The sequence below is a fragment of the Bos javanicus genome, chromosome 1 (assembly GCF_032452875.1).
Source record: "Bos javanicus breed banteng chromosome 1, ARS-OSU_banteng_1.0, whole genome shotgun sequence".
Classification (NCBI taxonomy): Eukaryota; Metazoa; Chordata; class Mammalia; order Artiodactyla; family Bovidae; genus Bos; species Bos javanicus.
This window is the reverse complement of record NC_083868.1, coordinates 82,342,592-82,365,163: the sequence shown is the minus strand read 5'-3', so window position 1 is coordinate 82,365,163 and position 22,572 is coordinate 82,342,592. Positions and strand designations below refer to the sequence as shown.

Below are 22,572 nucleotides of genomic sequence, written 5' to 3'. Positions count from 1 at the left end.
TTGTTTCTTGACCTGCATACAGGTTTTTCAGAAGACAGGTAAGGTGCTTTGGTATTCCCATCTCTTGAAGAATTTTCTACAGTTTGTTGTGATCCACACAGTCAGAGGCTTTAAGGTAGTCAATGAAGCAGAAGTAGATGTTTTTCTGGAATTCCCTTGCTTTTTCTATGATCCAGCAGATGTTGGCAGTTTGATCTCTGGTTCCTCTGTCTTTTCTAAATCCAGCTTGTACATCTGGAAGTTCTTGGTTCATGTACTGTTGAAGCCTAGCTTGAAGGATTTTGAGCATTACCTTGCTAGCATATGAAATGAGCACGGTATTTTGAACATTCTTGGGCATTGCTCTTCTTTGGAATTGGAATGAAAACTGACCTTTTCCAGTCCTGTGGCCACTGTTGAGTTTTCCAAATTTGCTGGCATATTGAGTGCTGCAGTTTAACAGCTTCATCTTTTAGGCTTTGAAATAACTCAGCTGGAATTCCATCACCTCCACTAACTTTGTTTGTAATAATGCTTCCTAAGGCCCACTTGACTTCACATTCCAGGATGTCTGGCTCTAGGTCAGTGATCACACCATTGTGGTTGTCTGGGTCATTAAGACCTTTTTCATATAGTTCTCTGTATTCTTGCCACCTCTTCTTAGTATCTTCTGCTTCTGTTAGGCCCATACTGTTTCTGTCCTTTATTGTGCCCATCTTTGCATGAAACGTTCCCTTGGTATCTCTGTAATTTTCTTGAAGTGATCTCTAGTCTTTCCCATTCTATTGTTTTCCACTATTTCTTTGCCTTATTCACTTAGGACAACTTTGCTTATCTCTCCTTGCTATTCTTTGGAACTCTGCATTCAGATGGCTGTATCATTCCTTTTCTCCTTTGCCTTTCTCTTCTCTTTTCTCAGTTATTTGTAAAGCCTCCTCAGACAGCCGTTTGCCTTGTTGAATTTCTTCTTCTCAGGAATGGTTTTGATCACTGCCTCCTGTACAGTGTTACAAACCTCCATCCATAGTTCTTCAGGCAATCACTCTATCAGATCTAATCTCTTGAATCTATTTGTCACTTCCACTGTGTAATCATAAATGACTTGATTTAGGTCATACTAGATACATTACTGTTGTGGATTTCTGATTGAATTCTGTTGAGGTCAAAGAACATACACTGTATGATATAAATCTTCGAAAAGTCATTGAGACTTTTTTATGGCCAAGCATATAGCTCCTCAATGTGAACATTATTCATGTGAACATTATTCAATGAACATTATTCATTCAAAAATGTAATCTACAGTTGTTGGGTATAATTCTTATAAATTTCAATTAAGTGAAAACAGTCGTTAGTGCTCTTTATATCTTCTGTATGCTTACTGATTTTTTTTGTCTAGTTATCTTATTATTGATAATTACTGAAGAGTGTTCAAAGTCTCCAACTATAATTGTTGACTTATCTGTCTCCTTTTCCTTTTTCTTTTTTTGATTTATCTGTATTTTGCTTTCCTGTTCCTTTTTCCTTGTTTTCTTTGGGGCTGTTTGGATATTTTTTAGTATTTTGGTTGATTCTTCTGTTGTTATCTTTTTGCTGGTTGCTGTAGAAAAAGACTACATGTTTACATTATTGCAATCTGGTTAGAGTTAATATTTTACTACTTAACACAAAATATAGGAACCTTGCAGTGCTAGAGATTCATTTACTAATCTCCCATCATTTAATTCTTTTTATGGTCTCCATTTCTCTAGTGAGGTTCTCTTGTATATTGAGTTGTTAGGGCTATCCTTTCCTTTAAATCTTTAAGCATATTTATATGTTTTAAATTCCTTGTCTGCTAACCCAGTATTTGTCATCTCTGAGTCTGTTTCTATCAACTTCTTTCCCAGTTAGAAGTTACATTGTCCTGTTCCACATATCTGGAAACTTTTGATTCTATCCTCATCATTGTGGATGATGTGCTATCATCTGGATTTTGTTGTCTTCCTTTAGAGAGTTTTGAGTTTTGTTCTGATAGGTTATTAATTTACTGTTAAATCAGCTACATATTTTTGAGGCTTGCTTTTAACCTTTGTTTGGCCAGATCTAGAATATCCCTGATCCTAATACATGGCTTTTTTCTTTTGGTCTCAGTGGACACCCAGGTGTTTATCAAGGCCTTTTCACCTTAGAAGTTAGTATCCCATGTCTTCCAGCACTCCGTACCCTCCAGAAGCTCCATTTATCTCACAGCTGTTGAGAGCTGCTCCCCAGCAGTTTTTCTCTGACAGGCCTCTGGAGTCTTGCCTGCATATGTGCAGCTGAGTCAGAAGCTTCACTACTTTACTTTGTGCTTAGTCCTGTCCGACTCTTGGTGACCCTCTGCTTAAGGGGACTCCTATATAGAGTCCTAGAGCTCCTTCTCAATTCAGCTTCCTCCTTTTCAAAATTCTACTCATTTCCCAGCCCCAGACTCCTGTCTCTAGTTCTTCGACTCAGCAAGACTGCCGCTTTCCCCTTGGCCTCTCCTTCCCTGTGCTGCAGTCCAGAAAGTGCATCCAGGTAGAACCCCAGGGCAGTCACAGGACACCTGTGGTGGATCTCCCTTCTGGCAAGGATTGCAGTCTGGCTCTGCCTTTTGTCCCAAATTTGGAAATAACTGATATATTTATATTTATATATGGCTGGTTTTGTACCTACTAATGTTGGGAGAGCTACTCTGGTTCAGCGGTATTACTTTATAATGGCAAGATTTGGAAGTCTCCAGTTTGCTGGGTTTTTTTTTTTTTTTTTTTTCAGTTAAAATAGCTTAATATAGTACCTTTTCTTAACTTTCTTCTTCTCACTTCACTTCCTACCCTCCATCTCCCAACAACCAAGACCTAAAAGGAGAAATGGTCCACAATCTCTTTCTCTGTTGGCAGACAGCAAATTGGTGTCTAAAAGAAATAGGGTATATCCACAGTGCACAGGCGTTCTTTTTCCTTAGGTTTGTAATTAACTTGTTAACTTGAATTGGGTTTGGCTATATAATGTTAGGGTTAAACTTGCTTTTCCAGTTGACTCTTTACTCCTCTTGTTATCAGGTAATCATTTTATCCAGTTAAAATGGGCAGGAATACTGGAATTTAAAATGTGTCAGCAATCAGGACTCTGATAGGAAATCATTAAGGACCCTGCTCTCGGAAGAGAGCTTTGTCCTAATTGCTACCCCACAGCAGCATCCATCAAGATAATCGTTTGACTTTCGTCTTAAGTAGACAGTAATCAGTTAGATAATCAAAGGGTAGGAAGCCTTAATTACATATATGAATTCCCTGTTTTGATTTTTTAATAAGACAGAGGGGGATTTCTGACTGACAGAAAATGCCATCCCACTCAGGAGCTTTTCTTTGTAACTTAGATCAGATCAGATCAGTCGCTCAGTCGTGTCCGACTCTTTGCGACTCCATGAATCACAGCACGCCAGGCCTCCCTGTCCATCACCAACTCCCGGGGTTCACTCAGACTCACGTCTATTGAGTCAGTGATGCCATCCAGCCATCTCATCCTCTGTCATCCTCTTCTCCTCTTGCCCCCAATCCCTCCCAGCATCAGAGTCTTTCCAATGAGTCAACCCTTCGCATGAGGTGGCCAAAGTACTGGAGTTTCAGCTTCAGCATCATTCCTTCCAAAGAAATCCCAGGGCTGATCTCCTTCAGAATGGACTGGTTGGATCTCCTTGCAGTCGAAGGGACTCTCAACAGTCTTCTCCAACACCACAGTTCAAAAGCATCAATTCTTCGGCGCTCAGCCTTCTTCACAGTCCAACTCTCACATCCATACATGACCACAGGAAAAACCATAGCCTTGACTAGATGAACCTTTGTTGGCAAAGTAATGTCTCTGCTTTTGAATATGCTATCTAGGTTGGTCATAACTTTCCTTCCAAGGAGCAAGCGTCTTTTAATTTCATGGCTGCAGCCACCATCTGCAGTGATTTTGGAGCCCAGAAAAATAAAGTCTGACATTGTTTCCACTGTTTCCCCATCTATTTCCCATGAAGTGATGGGACCGGATGCCATGATCTTTGTTTTCTGAATGTTGAACTTTAAGCCAACTTTTTCACTCTCCACTTTCACTTTCATCAAGAGGCTTTTTAGTTCCTCTTCACTTTCTGCCATAAGGGTGGTGTCATCTGCATATCTGAGGTTATTGATATTTCTCCCAGCAATCTTGATTCCAGATTGTGTTTCTTCCAGTCCAGCGTTTCTCATGATGTACTCTGCATATAAGTTAAATAAACAGGGTGACAATATACAGCCTTGACGTACTCCTTTTCCTATTTGGAACCAGTCTGTTGTTCCATGTCCAGTTCTAACTGTTGCCTCCTGACCTGCATACAAATTTCTCAAGAGGCAGATCAGGTGGTCTGGTATTCCCATCTCTTGAAGAATTTTCCACAGTTTATTGTGATCCACACAGTCAAAGGCTTTGGCATAGTCAATAAAGCAGAAATAGATATTTTTCTGGAACTCTCTTGCTTTTTCGACGATCCAGCGGATGTTGGCAATTTGATCTCTGGTTCCTCTGCCTTTTCTAAAACCAGCTTGAACATCAGGAAGTTCACGGTTCACATATTGCTGAAGCCTGTCTTGGATAATTTTGAGCATTACTTTACTAGCGTGTGAGATGAGTGCAATATGCAGTAGTTTGAGCATTCTTTGGCATTGCCTTTCTTTGGGATTGGAATGAAAACTGACCTTTTCCAGTCCTGTGGCCACTGCTGAGTTTTCCAAATTTACTGGCATATTGAGTGCAGCACTTTCACAGCATCATCTTTCAGGATTTGAAATAGCTCAACTGGAATGCCATCACCTCCACTAGCTTTGTTCGTAGTGATGCTTTCTAAGGCCCACTTGACTTCACATTCCAGGATATCTGGCTCTAGGTCAGTGATCACACCATTGTGATTGTCTGGGTTGTGAAGATCTTTTTGTACAGTTCTTCTGTGTATTCTTGCCATCTCTCCTTAATTCTTCTGCTTCTGTTAGGTCTATACCATTTCTCTGCTTCCCATAAAAATAAGTCTTTCCGGATACTTTTAGATTTTCTTTTCCTGACAGAAAGAAAAAGCAAGAATGGAGGGACCATAATATACCATGTAGCAGGAATGAAGGTTTGCATAGGACGTGCCCCTGGAAAGGAAGGAGGTTGGGGTCCCAGCCTAGTTGTCATCCACGGCATTTCCTGGTACTTTCATTTTCCATTTCTAGTTACCAATGGTCCTGGTCTGTGTCCTGACATCTCTGGATAATGCCGACTCTAGATAATGCCTCCATGACATGGGGGTGGCGACACCCAGCAATTATTTTTTAATGTGTTTGGGAGTCTGAGCTTTCCATTACACTAATTGGCTCTATAATAATAATAATCCCTGTTAGGATAACAGGCAAGGTTTGTAAATTTGACCAAGGAACTACATTAGTTAAATAAAATTGAGGCTGCATTCTACAGTTGCCTGATCTGTTTTTTAAAAAACCTTTTTTTTCTAAGCATAGTGAGATCATTAATTTTTGCCACCATAGATTTTTCCCAGGGTGTTGCTTTCCAAAGCAGGTTAGGAGTAGCCAAGCATAGACTGGTGGAGTATACAGGCGTCAGAGACTTGAAACCAACTGGGGGACATTGCTTTTTGTGAGGGAGCAAAATGGGCAGACAACCAAATAAGAAAAGCCACTGTGTCATCTGTATAGTGACGTGGCGCTGTGGTGCTGCCCTCGTCAGTGGCCCCAGGGATCCTCAGCCCCCTGGATGCCCCCACCTCAGGCTGTCCTCCGAAAGTCCCTGACACCTCCACACTCGGAGCACCTCGTGTTATTACTAACGTGGAGAGTGGGCTTAGGATTAGACCTGTTGTCAGGAGCTCCCCTTACAAGTTGTATTTTAACGTGTCTGAACCTCCTCCCATGTAAACCAGACACTCAAGTCTACCTGTTGGGTTGATACACATCAAACATAAAAGTAGTAGAATAAGGCCAGAGACTTAAATAGATGACAGGAAACGTTTTCTCCATTTCTTCCTTCTCCTCCCCTTCTTCCCTCCCGTCAACTCCCCTCATGTGAGGAAGGTCATGCAGGTTTCTGTTTTGTAGATGAGATAACTGACCTCAACTGTATCAACACAATGGATTAGTGTTAGCCCCGCTCAGAGCCTTTTCTGTGCTGGCAGAACACATTCATGGCCTGATGTGCGCATAACGCTGTCTCCTCACCATGCATGAGGCGTCTCCCTGCAGGAGCTCGGCTCGTTCCTCAGCACTGCTGGTTCTCACAGGACCTCTGCAGCCCAGCCCATTAAGATGCACTTGTAGGCATGACACTGACAGCTGTAGAGGGTTTTCATCCACCCTGCTGCCTCCTGGGCTTTTTGTTGAGACCTCACAGGCCTTATAGGATGTTGTTTTAACTAGAAAACGGATCGGTGAAGGATCTCCTGAAGAAGGTGAGGCCATCGGTGTTTCAAGAGCATGGCTCACATACTGCCCAGCTAGTCCTAGGGTGCTCCTTTTTTTTATTGTTTATTGGGGTGTAGTTGATTTACAGTGTTGTTTTAGTTTCAGGTGTACAGCAGAGCGACTCAGTTATGCATATAGCCACTCTTTTTTTAAGGTTCTTTTCCCATATAGGCTACTATGGAGTATTGAGTAGAGCTCCTGGTGCTATACAGCAGATTTTTACTAGTTATCTATTTTACATAAATCTCCCAGTTTATCCCTCCCTCCTTTGTCCCCGGGTAACCGTAAGTCTGTTATCTACATTCATAACTATTTCTGTTTTGTAATGAAGTTCATTTGTTCCCATTTTTTAGATTCCACACATAAGCGATATCATATGACATTTGTCTTTCTGTGTCTGACTTATTTCACTGAGTATGACAATCTCTAGATCCATCCATGTTGCTGCCAATGGCATTTTTTTATTTTTTATGGCTGAATAATATTCCATTATATACATATATGCTTTTTTATTAATTTTTATTGGAGTATAGTTGCTTTATAATGTGTTAGTTACACAGCAGAGTGAATCAGCTACACATATACATGTATCTCCTCTTTTTAAAGTTTCCTTCCCATTTGGGTTACCACAGAGCAGAGCAGAGCTCCCTGTGCAATACAGTCAGTCCCATTCGTTATCTACTTTATGCATAGTATCAGTAGTGTATACATCAGTCTCAATCTCGTGATTCATCCCACCTCCCTTTCCCGCTTGGTATCTATACATTTGTTCTCTACCTCTGTCTCTGTTTTGCAAATAAGATAATCTGTACCATTTTTCTAGATTCCACATATATGTATCAATATTACAGTATTTGTTTCCCTCTTTCTGACTTAACTTCAGTCTGTATGACAGTCTCTAGGACCATCCACATCTCTACAAATGATTCAGTTTCGTTCCTTTTTATGGCTGAGTGATATTCTTTTTTAAAATTTATTTATTTTAATTGGAGGCTAATTACTTCACAATATTGTTCAATAATATTCTTTATCCATTCCTCTGTTGATGGAAATTTAGCTTGCTTTCCTGTCCTGGCTGTTGTAAATGGTGCTGCTGCCATTAACATTGGTGTGCATGTATCTTTTCAAATTATGGTTTTCTCCAAATACATGCCAAGGAGTGGGATTGCTGGCTCATATGGTAGTTCTGTTTTTAGTGTCTAAGGAACCTCCATACTGTTCTCCATAATGACTATCAATTTACATACCCCCCAATGCTGTAGGAGGGTTCTCTTTTCTCCACACCCTCTCCAGCATTTATTGTTTTGTAGATTTTTTGATGATGCCCATTCTGACCAGTGTGAGATGATACCTCATTGTAGTTTTGATTTGCATTTCTGTAATAATTAGTGATGTTGAGCATCTCTTCAAGTGGTTTTTGCCCATCTGTATGTCTTCTTTGGAGAAATGTCTGTTTAGATCTTTTGCCTGCCCAGGTAGCTCAGCTGGTAGAGCATCAGACTTTTACTCAGAGGGTCCAGGGTTCAAGTCCCTGTCCAGGTGCCAAAATTAAATAAATACATCTTTTACCCATGTTTTAATTGGGTTATTTGTTTGATACTGAGCTACATGAGCTGTTTGTACCTAGTGTGGGTAAAACCTTCTGGGTCCCTTGAAAGTGACTGTCAGGCTTTTTCCAGGCCAATACCAAGAGCATGGCAAGTGGAGGAGACCCCTGGGCCTGGGCCGCCCAGTTCACATCTGGGCTGTGCCACCAACCCGTGTGACCTTGGGCACCTCCTGCCCCAGGAGCTTAGTTCCTTCAAATGTAAGATGAGGGTGACGAAAGAACCAGCCTCTTAGGGTGTCTGATGATTAGATGAGGTGAGATAATACAAGTTCAGGGCGCAGAGCACGCTGGCACACAGTAATCACTTGCTCCATAACTGTTAGCTGTTAGTGGTGGTTACTCCTTTTTCACATCATAGAAAACTTAAATCAGCATTTTCTTCCTCTGCTGTGAAAAGTCACTGTACTGTTTCTTTTCAGTTGTGGTCTTGTAGTTGGTGGGGTTTTTTAATGGATATTTTTCAGTCAGTCTGTCACGATTCCCATGTCCAGCCTCACATACTTTCTTCCTTCACAGCTGGTTCTAAGAGAAATCTCCTCAGGAGATGTTCTGCCAGTGTTTCCCTCCTGTCTCCAGTCAGCTTAGCAACATACCAGCTTATTTTATTATTTCTTCACCTAATTCGTTGTTAACTGTGAGCTCATTGAGAGTTTTGCGGTATTGGGAAATGAAGGTGAGAGGTCAGGTTCTGTGTGAAAACAAACTGCCTTGTGGGTGGGAATTTTAGGAGAGGTGTTTTCTGTTTGCAGGTGAAGCAGGAAGTATGGCGTCACTGCTTTCTGAAGTCAGTTTCACTTTAGGCAAAAGGGTTAAATATTAAGGACCTCTAGTTTGAAACAGCTTGTGTGTATGTGTGTGCTGTCACTTTAGCCATGTCTGAATCTTTGTGACCCCATGGACTGTAGCCCACCAGGCTCCTCTGTCCATGGGTTTCTCCAAGCAGGAATACTGGAGTGGGTTACCATGCCCTCCTCCAGGGGACCTTCTGGACCCAGGGATCAAACCCCCGCATCCCTTATGTCTCCTACATAGGCAAGTGGATTCTTTACCAGTAGCACCACCTAGGTAGCCCTCTTGAAACAGTTGCTGCTGCTCCTGCTGCTAAGTTGCTTCAGTCATGTCCGACTCTGTGCGACCCCATAGACGGCAGCCCACCAGGCTCCCCCGTCCCTGGGATTCTCCAGGCAAGAATGCTGGAGTGGGTTGCCATTTCCTTCTCCAATGCATGAAAGTGAAACGTGAAAGTGAAGTCGGCTTCAGTTCAGTTCAGTCGCTCAGTCGTGTCCAACTCTTTGCGACCCCATGAATCACAGCACGCCAGGCCTCCCTGTCCATCACTAACTCCCGGAGTTCACCCAGACTCACGTCCATCGAGTCAGTGATGCCATCCAGCCATCTCATCCTCTGTCGTCCCCTTCTCCTCTTGCCCACAATCCCTCTCAGCATCAGAGTCTTTTCCAGTGAGTTAACTCTTTGCATGAGGTGGCCAAAGTATTGGAGTTTCAGCTTTAGCATCATTCCTTCCAAAGAAATCCCAGGGCTGATCTCCTTCAGAATGGACTGGTTGATCTCCTTGCAGTCCAAGGGACTCTCAAGAGTCTTCTCCAACACCACAGTTCAAAAGCATCAATTTTGCGGTGCTCAGCCTTCTTCACAGTCCAACTCTCACATCCATACATGACCACAGGAAAAACCATAGTCTTGATTAGACGAACCTTTGTTGGCAAAGTAATGTCTCTGCTTTTGAATATGCTATCTAGGTTGGTCATAACTTTCCTTCCAAGGAGTAAGTGTCTTTTAATTTCATGGCTGCAGTCACCATCTGCAGTGATTTTGGAGCCCAGAAAAATACAGTCTGACACTGTTTCCACTGTTTCCCCATCTATTTCCCATGAAGTGATGGGACCGGATGCCATGATCTTCGTTTTCTGAAGGTTGAGCTTTAAGCCAACTTTTTCACTCTCCACTTTCACTTTCATCAAGAGGCTTTTGATTCCTCTTCACTTTCTGCCATAAGGGTGGTGTCATCTGCATATCTGAGGTTAGTGATGTTTCTCCCGGCAATCTTGATACCAGCTTGTGTTTCTTCCAGTCCAGTGTTTCTCATGATGTACTCTGCATAGAAGTTAAATAAGCAGGGTGACAGTATACAGCCTTGACATACTCCTTTTCCTATTTGGAACCAGTCTGTTGTTCCATGTCCAGTTCTAACTGTTGTGGTAGCAAAAGTCTTAACTGTATAAGAAATAAAGACAGACTTGATAGTGAGGCCAAGGCAAGAGAAAGTGGGAAATATGGCTCTCATTACGTCCATTCTGCTCCAACTCTGCCCCCATCTCCACCAGCAAATTCCAGAACCGCCAGCAGTAAGGCTCCTGGAGTGCAGAGGAGACAATCGTATCACAAAATTAGACCAAGAGCCGATGTCTCTCACATTCTAGGCTCAGCCTTCTCATGTGGGAAGACAGTTAGGAATGGAGATGCTGGGATTTTTATTTCAGGGCCTTGTTTATTGTGAAGAATAAGACATGATCAGGCAGAGCTCAGTCTCCATGAGTACCTCTGTCTGCATGTATGACTCGGAAGGCTCTGTATCCAGAATGCCTGGTGTTATTATACATATTCCTAGGAACTCAGCCTTTGGGGTGGCAGCGATCAGAGTTGTTTCCTGTATCAAGCTTGATGTGCTTATGAGGCCTGTGAATCCCGAAAGCCCTGGTTTGTTTTCTTCTTTGCAGCGGATGTAATTACAGCGCTCACTTCCACCCATCTGGGAGGCACTGAGCTTTGAAATGGGCTAGCACACTCGCTCTGCCCTGCGTCCCTCTCCCTGGGGCTCTCCCAGATCATCAGGGCCTCGTTTTCCACTGGATTTACTTTAATTCTGAGTGTTACAAGGACATGTCCGGGGCTGTCATTGCTTCTTCCTCTTCATGTTCAGCTAGTTTAATTTTCAGCTCTTGTTAGTGGACTTCATTACATGGGAGGAAAGAAATTTGCTCTAGCAGATAGTTTCTTTCTCTTCCAATTGGAGAATCACTCCTGATCAGTTCTGTGCCTGTGGGTTAGATGGTCTAGGTTTGGTGCTTTGTTTAAGGATAAAGCACTGTAAAGCAGAGACTGAGGCTGTGTTCACATTTGGCGCTCCCGCTTTTCTTTTGAGCATGGCACTGATTTAGCAAATCAGTTTCTCTGTACAGCATCTTAGGCTGAATCTACTGTTTCTCTTCAGCCCTATCATGGGTCTTGGTGACAGCGCCCTAGTTGGTTGCATTAGTTTGCTTCTAATGCTGCAGTAAGATCCCCGATTAGCTTCAGTAAACACCACTACCTTCAGCCTTTGTGCCCCGAATGCCTGTGGTCTCACGGCACCCGGATGGCAGTGTGGCCCTGATAGCACTGCCCTTCAATAGGTCAGAACACAGACCCATCAGAGCAGTGGGACCTGCTCAGGTTATACAGGGACCTATGGCCGGATTAGCACTCAAGTTCCCAGCTTCTCAGTCCAGTGCTGTGCCTTCCAGATGCTTTCCCCAGGCACAGACATAACACAGGCACAGCAGTCACGGCCATTTATTGATCATCAAAAAGGTGCCGGACCCACATGTCAGTGTGATCCGCACAATTCTGGAGAGTAGTGTTTTGCAGCTAATGAAGCTGAGAGAAGCTAAATAACTCAGCCAGAACTGCTCACTAGTCATCACAGAATCCAGGTGGAGCCAGGGCTGTGTGAAGTCACACTTCCTGCTTTGCAAGTTCCAGGTGGTTGAGAAACGCCTCAGTGACTATGTAAGTAGAAAATCTGCTCACCCTTCCCACGCCTCCATTGGTTTGATCAGAGGATAGTCATTTCATAGCTGTTCCGTGCTGGACCAAGCGCTAGGCCCCGTTAGTGGGAGACGGCGCCCTGTCCTCGGGGCGCTTCTTGCTCAAGGCTTCCCCCCACTGCCCCTTCTTTCTGTCCTGCAGCATCCACCCATCCCTCTCGTTGCCAGAGTTGCCAGTCTTGTCTGCACTGTGCTCTGACGTCTCTTTTCTGTGTTCAGTGGCCACGTTAGGACTAGGTACACATGACCAGTATTGTGTGTAAACCGGGAGGCCCTCCTGTGCCTCCAGTTAGTAACACTTAAGTGAGGACTTGCGAAGTCCTAGGCTTCTACTGTGTACTCCTTAATCTTCTCAGCCACTTTATGTGGGGCAGCTGTCTTCACTGTGCTCATAGAAACCCTAGCTCAGAGAGAATAGGTAACTTGCCAGCGATTGTGGTGCCAGTGATGGTGATGCTGGGGTGTGGGCACAGGCAGGGAGGCTCTAGAGCCCAGGCTTTTGGCTGCCAGCCACTGCAGTGTCACGGGCAGGACATGCGAGGGAGGGTCCAGTACAGGATATGCCAGAGCTACAACAGAAAGAGGCTTTTAACCAAGTCCCACGGGTTTGGTAGATTTCCCTTCCTTCTTAAAAGGGCTGGTATTTTCTGACATTTGAGAAATAATCCTTCCCCTTAAAGTGAATTAAATAAAACGAAATAGATATTTCACTGAGATACAGGATAAACATGCCAGAAGTCACAAAGAATCTTTACAAAATCAAGTTCTTAGAAATAGGAAGACAATGCCAGTGATTTCACAATGGGCCAGGGAGAGCAAGCTGCTGCCCGCTCTGATTCCTAAGATGGACAACTCAGAGTAAAGGAAGATGTGGGATGTTCAGCAAATGTTGGTTGAACATTTTCTGGCTGCAGAGCACTGGGAATGAAGGATGAGTAAGAAGTAGTTCTGGTATTCAAGTTCCCAGGCTAACAGGGAGACAGCTAGACAATTACAGGAAGCACAGTATAGTTATGGGCCAGCCACGTGGCTGCTTATTTATTGACAGAAGTGCTCAGAGAGAGTGTCTCATGTGTGCAAGAGTGTAATCTGGACCCCAGAATGGTGTAATTTCAGGGACATTTTGACGATATATGTAGATAATGTGAGAGCGTTGTTTCAAATGCGGTTGCCCTGGTAAATATGGTGTATATGGTTATTATACCTCAGTAATCTCTCACGCTTTGCTTATCAACACTGGAGAAAATGAAATCGTCTTATGGATTTCTCATGGCCCAGAATCTATGAGATGTTAAGCTCCTCTTGATTGACTCATCTTTATACCCCAGGTGCTAATATAGCAGAGGTCCCAGAAATACCTGAACCAGAGAACTGGTCCCCATTCGTGAAGCCCGGAGGTGAGAGGGGATGAGCCTGCATAGGGTGGGGCATAAACCAGCTGAAGAGGACTCTGGACGAGCCCCCTCCCAGGGCCCTGTCCTGGCCCTCCTTCTTACCCCACCTCACTGCTGCACCCAAAGAGAAGCAGATAGAAATCCTCACCTTCATGAGATATTAGTCATTCCCTGAATGCTTCCTTTTGTTTTTTTTTTAAAGGCTCTGTCTTGTTCCAGACAGGATTTTAAGACAGGTGAGCATCTGCTGGGTCCCAGGCACATCTACAGATAGCTCTGCTATCTCTTCAGATGACCTGTTCGCAGATAGACTTCCACAGAGACAGCACGGCCTGGCCAGGAACAGGGCATCCCATCCTGCAGCAGCTCTGCTTCCAGAGGGTTCCAGGGTGGCCCCAGCCTGCACCTTTGTTCAGTATCTGCGTTGTTCAGGATGATGGCTTGTTTCATCAGAAAGGACTTGTCACCTTAGTTATTTCACACCCATGGAACAACCACATTTTTCAGTTTCTGAAGGATGTCATTGGAAAATCCCTTCCCTAGGTATCTCCAAGGAGTGTAAGGGCCTCGAGCAGAATATGATGACAAGCCTGGAACTCAGAGTCACCCTGCATTGGCATATCACGTTTGAAATTATGGTTCTGGGTATGTGTTTGTGTGCACACTTACCTATTTATTACTCCAGCTTTTCTCTCCAGGAGAGGGGAACTAGGGTTTATAAGGTAGAGGCTCTTGTTATGACCCTTGATTGTGAATTTTTGATTCCTATTGAGCAGGTCTCGTAGCCTTTTTCTTCTCAATTTACACACCTGTGTTAACTTATATGGTAAAGTAGGTAGGTGTAGGGCCTGCAATTAAATCCAGTAAACCATGTGGCAGAAACATTAAATTTTCTTATTATACCTAAGGGTTGCTAAGATGAAAGTGAACTCAGTGAATGTTAAAATCATACCTAATTGGGACACCTTAGAAAAAGAGAAATGCTGGTGGTTTGGTTGATGTGGTATAGTTGAATGGGAAGAAGGCAAATGCCCATAAGCTGAGCAGGTTCTGCTCCCCTTAGGACAGGGTGAGGACAGGAAGTCCAGCTGTGCTGAGTGGTTCTGGGTACAGGTCAGCGGTGCTACTCCAAGTGTTGCCTGGAGGCTCGGACCCCACCCCGCACCTTCCAACCAGAATCTGCATTTTAACGAGATCTCTGTGGTTCTTATGCACATTCATACTGAAGAAGAGCTAGATCAGAAAATATGAGTTGGACCAGCATTTGAGACTCCTACACTTGCTGCCTCAGTGAGCAAACTCCCAAAGGAGTGTATTCTGTGCCTGGAATAGACTCATCAACTATGTAGTGCTTCCTGGGGGCAAAAGCATGATGCTGTTTTTAACAGTACCATTTTATACTTTAAAAAATTTTTATTAGAGTACAGTTTATTTACAATGTTGTGTTACTTTCAGGTGTACAGCAAAGTGATTGAGTTATACATTACATATATTCATTCTTTTTCGGATTCTTTTCCATACAGGTTATTACAGAATATTGAGTAGCATTCCCTGTGCTGTATGCAGTAGGTCTTTCTTGTTCTTATTGTTGCTCAGTAACTAAGTTGTGTCTAACTCTTTGCGATCCCATGGACAGTAGGGGTCCTTGTTGGTTATCTATTTTATGTATAGTACTGTGTATACGTTAATCTGAAAGTCCTAATTTATTCCTCCCTTCCACGTTTCTTTTCCACATTTTCCCTTTGGTGACCATAAGTTTGTTTGTGAAATGTTAGTCTATTTCTGTTTTGTAAGTAAGTTCACTTGTACCATTTTTAAAATTAGATTGCATATATGAGTGATACATTTACCTTTCTCTGTCTTACTTCACTATGATACTCTCTAGGTCCATGTTGCTGCAGATGGTATAGTTTGTTCTAATAGCTAAATAATATCCCATTGTTACATGTACTACATCTTTATCCATTCTTCTGTTGATGAACATTTAGACATTCCACGTCTTAGCTAGAGTGCTGCAGTGAACGCTGAGGTGCACGTATCTTTTCCAACTATGGTCTTCTCCAGGTAAACGCCCATGGGTGGGATTGCTGGATCATATGGTAGTTCTGTTTTTAGTTTTTTAAGGAATAATTCAGGGCCTTTTGTGTTTCCATACAAATTAAAAATTTTGTTCTGGTTCTGTAGAAAATGCCATTGGTAATTTGATAGGGATCGCACTGAGTCTGCAGATTGCCTTGGGTAGTGTATTCATTGAGTGTTGCCTCTTCCAATCCAAGTACACGGTGTACCTTTCCGTTTGTGTTATCCGTTCAGTACTTTTATCAGCGTCTTAGAGTTTTCTGAGCAGAGGTTATTTGCCTCCTCAGGTAGGTTTATGCCTGGATTTTTTTTTTTTTTTTGATGTGATGGCAAATAGGATTGTTTCCTTAATTTCTCTTTCATTGTTAGTGTATAAGAATGCAAGAGATTTCTGTGTATTAATTTTGTATCCTGCAACTTTACCAGATTCATTGATGACCCTAGTAGTTTTCTGGTAGCGGCCTTAGGGTTTTCTATGTATAGTATCATATCATCCGCAAACAATGAGGGCTTTACTTCTTTTCCAATTTGGAGTCCTTTTCTTTTTCTTCTCTGAGTGCCATGGCTAGGACTTTGAAAACTATGTTGAATAAAAGTAGTGAGAGTGGACATCCTTGTCTTGTTCCTAATCGTAGAAGGAATGCTTTTCGCTTGTCACCGTTGAGAGTGATCTGTGAGTGTCACATGCATTTTCTACTTCTGATCTCACATGACCTTCGCTTTCACAAAATGATTTGGCTTCCAAAATACATCCAATGATGAAATACATGCAGAAATCTAGATTTTAAAAACCATGTGCCTATGGAAAATAATGTAAAACCTAACCTTGTTGCCATACGTCCTGTACAGCTGCTACTTAGCTGTACCGACCACTTGGCTTTCAGTTCCTTTGTGACAGAAGCAAAACAGAAAACACAATTGGCGGAAAGTCTAGACAACTAGTAATTGTGTCCAGTACAGTTTTCTCGGCACAGGGCTCGATGGGCATGCCTTCGGTGGCTCGTCATCTGCATTTTCGTAACCAGCACAGCCGTGTATCTCCTGACAGCTTTTTCCTGCTTTTGTCACTTCGTCATTTTCCAGCTTGGCTTTTACAGCCTTCTTTTTAATCAACCACCTTAGCACCCCCACCCAGCGCCACCTTACCTAGTCCATTCCTGACTTTGTCCCACTTAGACCCTCCTTTAAACTCTATCATGGAGTAACCATGGAATCGGCAAAAGTAAGATCAGGGTGGTTTGGTCCCTTGTCATATGGACTGTGGGGATGGCAGGCCCCACAGCTGAGGTGCTGAGTGGCCAGTGAAAGGCAGGTGTCATCCATAACCAGTCCTGGCCCCAGTTGCAGTACTGGAGGGATGTGGAAAATCGGGGCAGGACCATGTTTTCCATTGTTAAGTCTCTCAAAAGTATTTATGTGTTTTTCTTCTTGCTTGTTTGAGCTTGGTTTGCAGTATTTTTCAAACCTTCAGATCATCTTTAGCTTGGAACGCCCCTGTGCATCTTACTTAGTATAAACTGAAGTGTGATACTCCACACAATTTCTCTCCAAGAACAGAATCATTTTTCTACCAAATTAGATTGAGAAGTGTTTCTTAAAGTGTCAAGGCAAGTTGGAACGTTCTCAAGAGTAGAGAGTGATCCCTCCAAGTGTCTGGAGACCCAGAGGTGTGAGTCTAGAATGAAAAGTGGGGCCTCTGTGGTCTATCCTCCTGTCTTCCCGGTGGCCTGGCTTGGGATTCCCACGGGCCAACCTCCGCCATCCCCATGTCACTGAGAGCGTCAGGAAGACTTGGGGCACCTGCGGCCTGGGCCGGTCTCCAGGAGAGCACAGCGGGATCCCACAAGCCCAGGTGCTGTGAGCGTCCTTACTGGCAGCTGCTCTCTCGATATTGAAACACATTCTTTCACAGAAGATGAAGCTGCGAAGCTGTTTCACACTCACGAGCATGGTTTATTCAGGGGTGGTGCTTATTTCCATTCTGTCTTAGTGCTTAGGGTTCTTCCCCCTAAGGGTGGGAAAATTTTGAAGAAAAGCAGCAAAGTCATTCCTAGGACACAAGTTTATATAACCTCTTAACACTGTAATGCTTTTGAAAGTTCAAATCCTTAGGGGCTGGGGAGGGCTAGACATGGCAACGCCTTCCTCCTAGAGTGGTTATGAGGGTTCAGTGAGCTCATCCACAAAGAGCACACACGGCCTGGCACGCAGGAAAGGCTCAGTACATGGTGACAGTTCCAAGTGGTGTTTACTTGTTCTCTGCTCCCCTGTTCCTGCCAGGACTTCCTGTAAACAGAACAAGTCTTCAGACCCCCATCTGCAGCCCTTAAGTCCCAGAGCCCTCGCTCAGCTCTCAGGGATAGGCGCTCATGTTGACACCTTCCTCGTTGAAACACACCATCATTTAACTGAGGATGCTCTGAATTGTAGTAATAAAAACCAGCATATACTGAGCCCTTATGGGGGGTGGGGGGGGCAAGCAGATAAAAGACATTTTATATAAAGGATCTCATCTAATTTAATATTCAGTAAGCCCATAAGGAAGCATTTTCCTCTCTCACAAGTCAGAGAAGGGACCTGCCTAAGGGTCACCCAGCAGGTTAGTGTCAGAACTTGTATTTCAGGTCACCTCTGACTCCAAAGCCTACAGCGGCCTCTGCCAGGATCCCATTTCTTCCTCCAGCTGTGAGCTGGATTGGATCCACAGAGAGCAGGATCACGGTGTTGGCACAGTAACCAGTGGGACAAGGCAAAACTGCTGGGGAAGCAAATTAGACTTTCCCTCTCCCCAAAACAGACTAAAATCTCAGTCCCTTGGGTAGCTATCAGCTTTACAGGGAAGGGAAGGGAAATGACATACTTTTTCATTTGTAACATAGCCCCACCACCAGCACAAAGAAGGGGCATCTTTGCTGGTTGTATTCAGTGCTGGATGTGGGGGTGCAAGGCTGGGTGGAGCTAAATTCTCCATAGTAAAGGCAAAGAGGAACCGCGACACCCCAAAGGAAGCTCGTAAGTATGGAAACACTGAGGCTACAGGGAGAAGCCTTAGGGAGGTTGTCAGCCTAGAGCTGGCACTAAGGACCTGTGGGGGTGTGCACCACTTGTAATAAATATTCAGTACAGTAGCTCGTGGATTGCTGGTAGCATGGGTTTTCTTCCGCGTGAAGGAAGCACGGCATCATGTTCCATGGAGGCTGCCCCCTTGGATGTTATTAATCCTAGCGTTTCTGATTTCTCAGGCAACCTCAGAACCTGTTCTGGATCCACAGCAAATCCAAGCATTTGATCAGCTCTGCCATCTCTACCGAGGAAGTTCCAGGGTAATGTTCATGTGGTCATCTAGATGTTCATCTCCCTATTTATGATTACTGTTTTGGGAACGCCATGTCCCAGGTCCTCACTCCAGCCTCCTCCTCGGTCTGTGAGGTGCCCTGGCATCCCTGTCATGGTGTGTGGAGCCCTGACCCTGGGGAGCACTGAGAACTTGGCAAAGGATGCAGAGGAAGTGGAAAGATCTCTGTCCCCTACGTACCCTGGGCTGAGGACACAGGAGGGCATCTGTGTTTGTGCTGCCTCCAGAGAAAGCAGGCCTAAGCCCAGTCCCTCATCTGGGAGCCTTGTTTTTACTGATGACTGCCAGATCTGCCCTAAGCCCCAGACTCTGCTGTACATCTGCACTGGTTGAATTTGTTTTGGCCATGAAAGATAAATGCCAAACTGTAGTGGCTTAACCAAGATAGAATTGCAAATGCAGGGATCCCAGGGCACATTCCATGAATCTCTCTCTCGATTTCTTCTATTTAGTGGTTCTATCATCTCTAATATGTGGATTATACTCACGTGGTTCAACATGTTTGCCCCAGCTCCAACCATCACATCTGTGTTCTTGTTAGCAAGGGAGAAGAAAAGGAAGTTCATAAGCCCTCTATTTAAGGATAGTTCCTAGAAACTGTATACACCACTTCCACTTACCTTCTTTGTCCAGTACTTAGACACGTGACCTAACTGCAGTGGAGACTAGGGAACCTGGTCTTGATTCCAGAAGCCCTAACACTACTGAATCCTGGAACTGTAAAAGAAGAGTACATATTTAGAGGGCTACTGGCAGTCATGCCCCAACACCCTGCTCTTCCTTGCCCCTGCCTGTCTCTGTGTGGCATTCTTTGTCATCCGGTCACCTGCTGGCACCCTGGGCTCATCCTTCCCACCCCACCTACTCCATAGGGCGGTCTCCTGTTTCTCCCCTTTCCCTCCAGCTCCCAGAGGTCACTGCAGGTCTTCTGTCCCTCTCTAGGGATTCTGCTGCGTGCAGGGCACCATCTCCAAGCCTCCAAGTCCTGTTACCCCCTGGCTTATAACACTTCCCTGGCTCTCCAGCCCCTGCAGGTGGAGTCATACTCAACCAGCTCTTCCTTGCCCCAGTCACACCTGAATTCTAGTCGGGCCAGATTTCTTCCCAGCGCTTTCCTTGAGCTTGCACAGACTGTCTCTAGGCTCTTGTTTTTGTGCTGCACTCCCTTTTCCCATTCCCCACACACCTGCTAGGTTGGTGGCAGCCCAGAAGGAAAATGGTGTTCCATCTCTGAGAGCTGGTCTGGACAGAGGCTTTTCTTCCAGGAGGTTCACTGACCTGGCTTCACCTCGCCCCTTCCCAGCCTAAGCCCGGCTCTGCCCCAGGAGTGGGGTTTCTGGGCCTTTGATTCTCAGGAAGTTCTGCTTCACACTATTGAGCCACTATTTGGGCCCAGTCAATTTCCAGAACACTTAAGGTACAGAAGTGGAAAACAAAAAATATTTTTGTGACTGATCCTTTCACTTCAGTGTCTGAGTGTGAAAGAACTTGGTGTTTATGTAGCCTCTGTTGCCTGTCCTGTTACGGCATCGTATGCAGAGAATGCCAGTGGCTGGTGGCAGCCCAGAGGGTTACAGAAGATGGGAAGTGGCGTGGGTGGGGCTTGTGCAGAGCACGGGACCCGCCTCTGTAACCTGCTCGACAACAGTGGGAGTCCCCGCAGGGAGCCTGGTTCGGGACTCTGCCTCGGACCACAGTCCCATTTCTGAGCAGGGCCAGGTACTGGAGTGTTTTAGGTAAATCGGCACTGTGAACCAAGGCTCTTCAGACGTCTCCCCAGTTACCACAGCCTCTGCAGTGAGTTTTCAACAGAAGGACAGACACGTGTAAGCCTCCTGCCGCTGTCACCTAGGTGAGGAAAGAACCTTTATCAGAGGTCAGAGGGCAGTAGAAGACAGCCAGCCTGGAGGAGGCGGGAAGAGAGCAGGTGACAGGTGTCATCTCCAGGGGAGGCAGAGCCGCAGGCCACCCGGCCGACCGGAAACTGTCCCGGGGACTGGAGCTTGAACCCCAGGCTACCACTCACCCCTGGGGTGAACCGGCTACTTCACTTCTTGGAGCTCTGGGTTTTTTCCCCAGAAGGTGGTTGTGGAGGATCAGACACATTGCATGTGAAAGACCTGGTGGCAGGATCTAGCAGCCTAGAAGGCGCTGGGGGCAGTCACCTGGGGCTATGCAAAGTCCTGGCACCAGGAGGCCTGCCCCGCCGTAGGTGCCGGCTCAGTCCTCACAGCCGCTGCCCCTGCGGGTAAAGTTCAGCTGTGGCACCCCTCTCTCCTCTGACCGTCAAGGGCAGCTTGGGGCTAGGTCATTAGGCTCTGTGCCTCATCTTCCTGGCGGGCAGCGGGCTAGATCAACAGTCTGCCTGCCCTGGCAGGTCCCCCAGCACTGAGCCTGTAACAGGGAGGGTGTCACTGCTGGACACTGGAGCACGGAGGGCACCTGGAGGAGAAGGTGGCATCCGTGAGTGGCAGCTGGGGCGTCCATCGGGAGCTATCTGGATCATGAAGGCAAGGACGCAGAGCCAGAGATCACCACTCACTCTGAGGAAAGCCCACTAAGGAGAGAGGGAGTTTGGAGTGAGCTGGGCAGCAGGGTCACGTGCCTGCAGAGGGTACACAGCATGAGGCTTAGAAAGTATCACAGTGTGACATGCCTGTGAGACTTACCATGTCCAGCCTCCTCGTCGTTAAAGGAGGAAATTTAGGCCTTACCAGAGGATGTGAACATGTGCAGAGTCACCGTGGTGGTTAGCTAGATGCGGATGCAGGTGTGGGGTCCGTGCCCAGTCTTACCTCCAGCCCCCGCTGACTGCGTCCTCTCCTCTGCAGCTGGCCCTCCTCACAGAACTCTCCCAGAATCGCAGTGGCGAGAGCTGCAGGCCATTTGGAGGGTCCCAGAGTGGCCCCGCCTTCAACAGCATCTTCCAGAAGGAGAACTTCCAGCTGCAGCTCATTCCTCCCCCGGTGACTGAGGACTGAAGTCTTTCCTCGGCCTGGAGCCCAGAGACAGGCCAGCAAGGGGAGGGGTTACCTGAGGACCCCATGCCCCCCAGCCACAGAGACTCTGGCCCTCCTGATGTTGTTGCAGCCTGGGCACCAGACTGATTTTGTTTTGCTTATTAAGCAAATGAACATGATGTACCTGCATCCAGTTATTTAAGGATATGCGTTTTTGTCTGTTGGACTCTCCCCCAAGAGTGGAGAACAGGCAGAGCTCTGTGGGCAGCAGCCCAGTCCATGGCCACCCCAGCCCCTCTGCTCCTGCCGGTGGTTAGTATGGGGTGCCGTTGCCTCCTGCTGCCAGAGGGACAGTAGTCGCTGGGCTGCAACATCAAGGAAGCCTGCGCTGGAGGGAGCGAAGGGCTGTGGGGGCCGGGGCACCTCCCTTGCCTCACGTTTGTGTTGAAGCCTGTTTGAGTGTTAGCATCTGCCGTCTCTAACAATAAATGCCTCCCGTTCATGCCCTTCAGGCCTGCTGACTGTCTCACTCTCCGTCTGCCAAGTCACAAAGGACGTTCAGAACCTTTGTGGCCACAGTTCAGTTCTATTAGCTCAAAGTCAAGGCCCTGACTGGGGCAGCCCTGCCTTTATTCCAAAGCAGCCACGTCGCAGGCTCCATCCAGACCAGCCGCCGCCCAGGTGCTCCTCGGCCAGGGTCCAGGCTGCCAGAGCAGGATTTTCACATTTCTTGGCCCAAGAACTTTGTACATCATTGAGCCAACCACCACAGGAGAGCACACCACACAGGCAGAGACTGGGTGTCCACCCCTCAGACTCAGGGCTGGCCAGGCTCCCAGAGCTGTAGAGCAGTGCTCTGGTCCAGCTCCAGGTCCGACGCCCACAGCTCCTAC

The 22,572-nt window shown here is 45.7% G+C and overlaps 1 protein-coding gene and 1 non-coding gene across 7 annotated transcripts in view; both read left to right on the top strand.

The window, feature by feature from the left end:
* Window positions 1-22,190, top strand: part of VPS8 (VPS8 subunit of CORVET complex) — a 291,235-nt gene extending 269,045 nt beyond the window's left edge. For 5 of the 6 annotated variants that reach the window (XM_061413733.1, XM_061413725.1, XM_061413765.1 and 2 more), the window contains 2 exons: window positions 18,607-18,687; window positions 21,551-22,190. In XM_061413733.1, coding sequence (XP_061269717.1) covers window positions 18,607-18,687; window positions 21,551-21,700 — 231 coding nt within the window. In that variant the 3' untranslated portion in view covers window positions 21,701-22,190. The remainder of the gene's footprint in view (window positions 1-18,606; window positions 18,688-21,550) is intronic. The other variant, XM_061413742.1, reaches the window with a different exon arrangement.
* Window positions 7,925-7,997, top strand: TRNAK-UUU (transfer RNA lysine (anticodon UUU)). The gene has a single exon. It is a non-coding gene; the product is annotated as a tRNA-Lys (tRNA).
* Window positions 22,191-22,572: the final 382 nt, after the last annotated feature.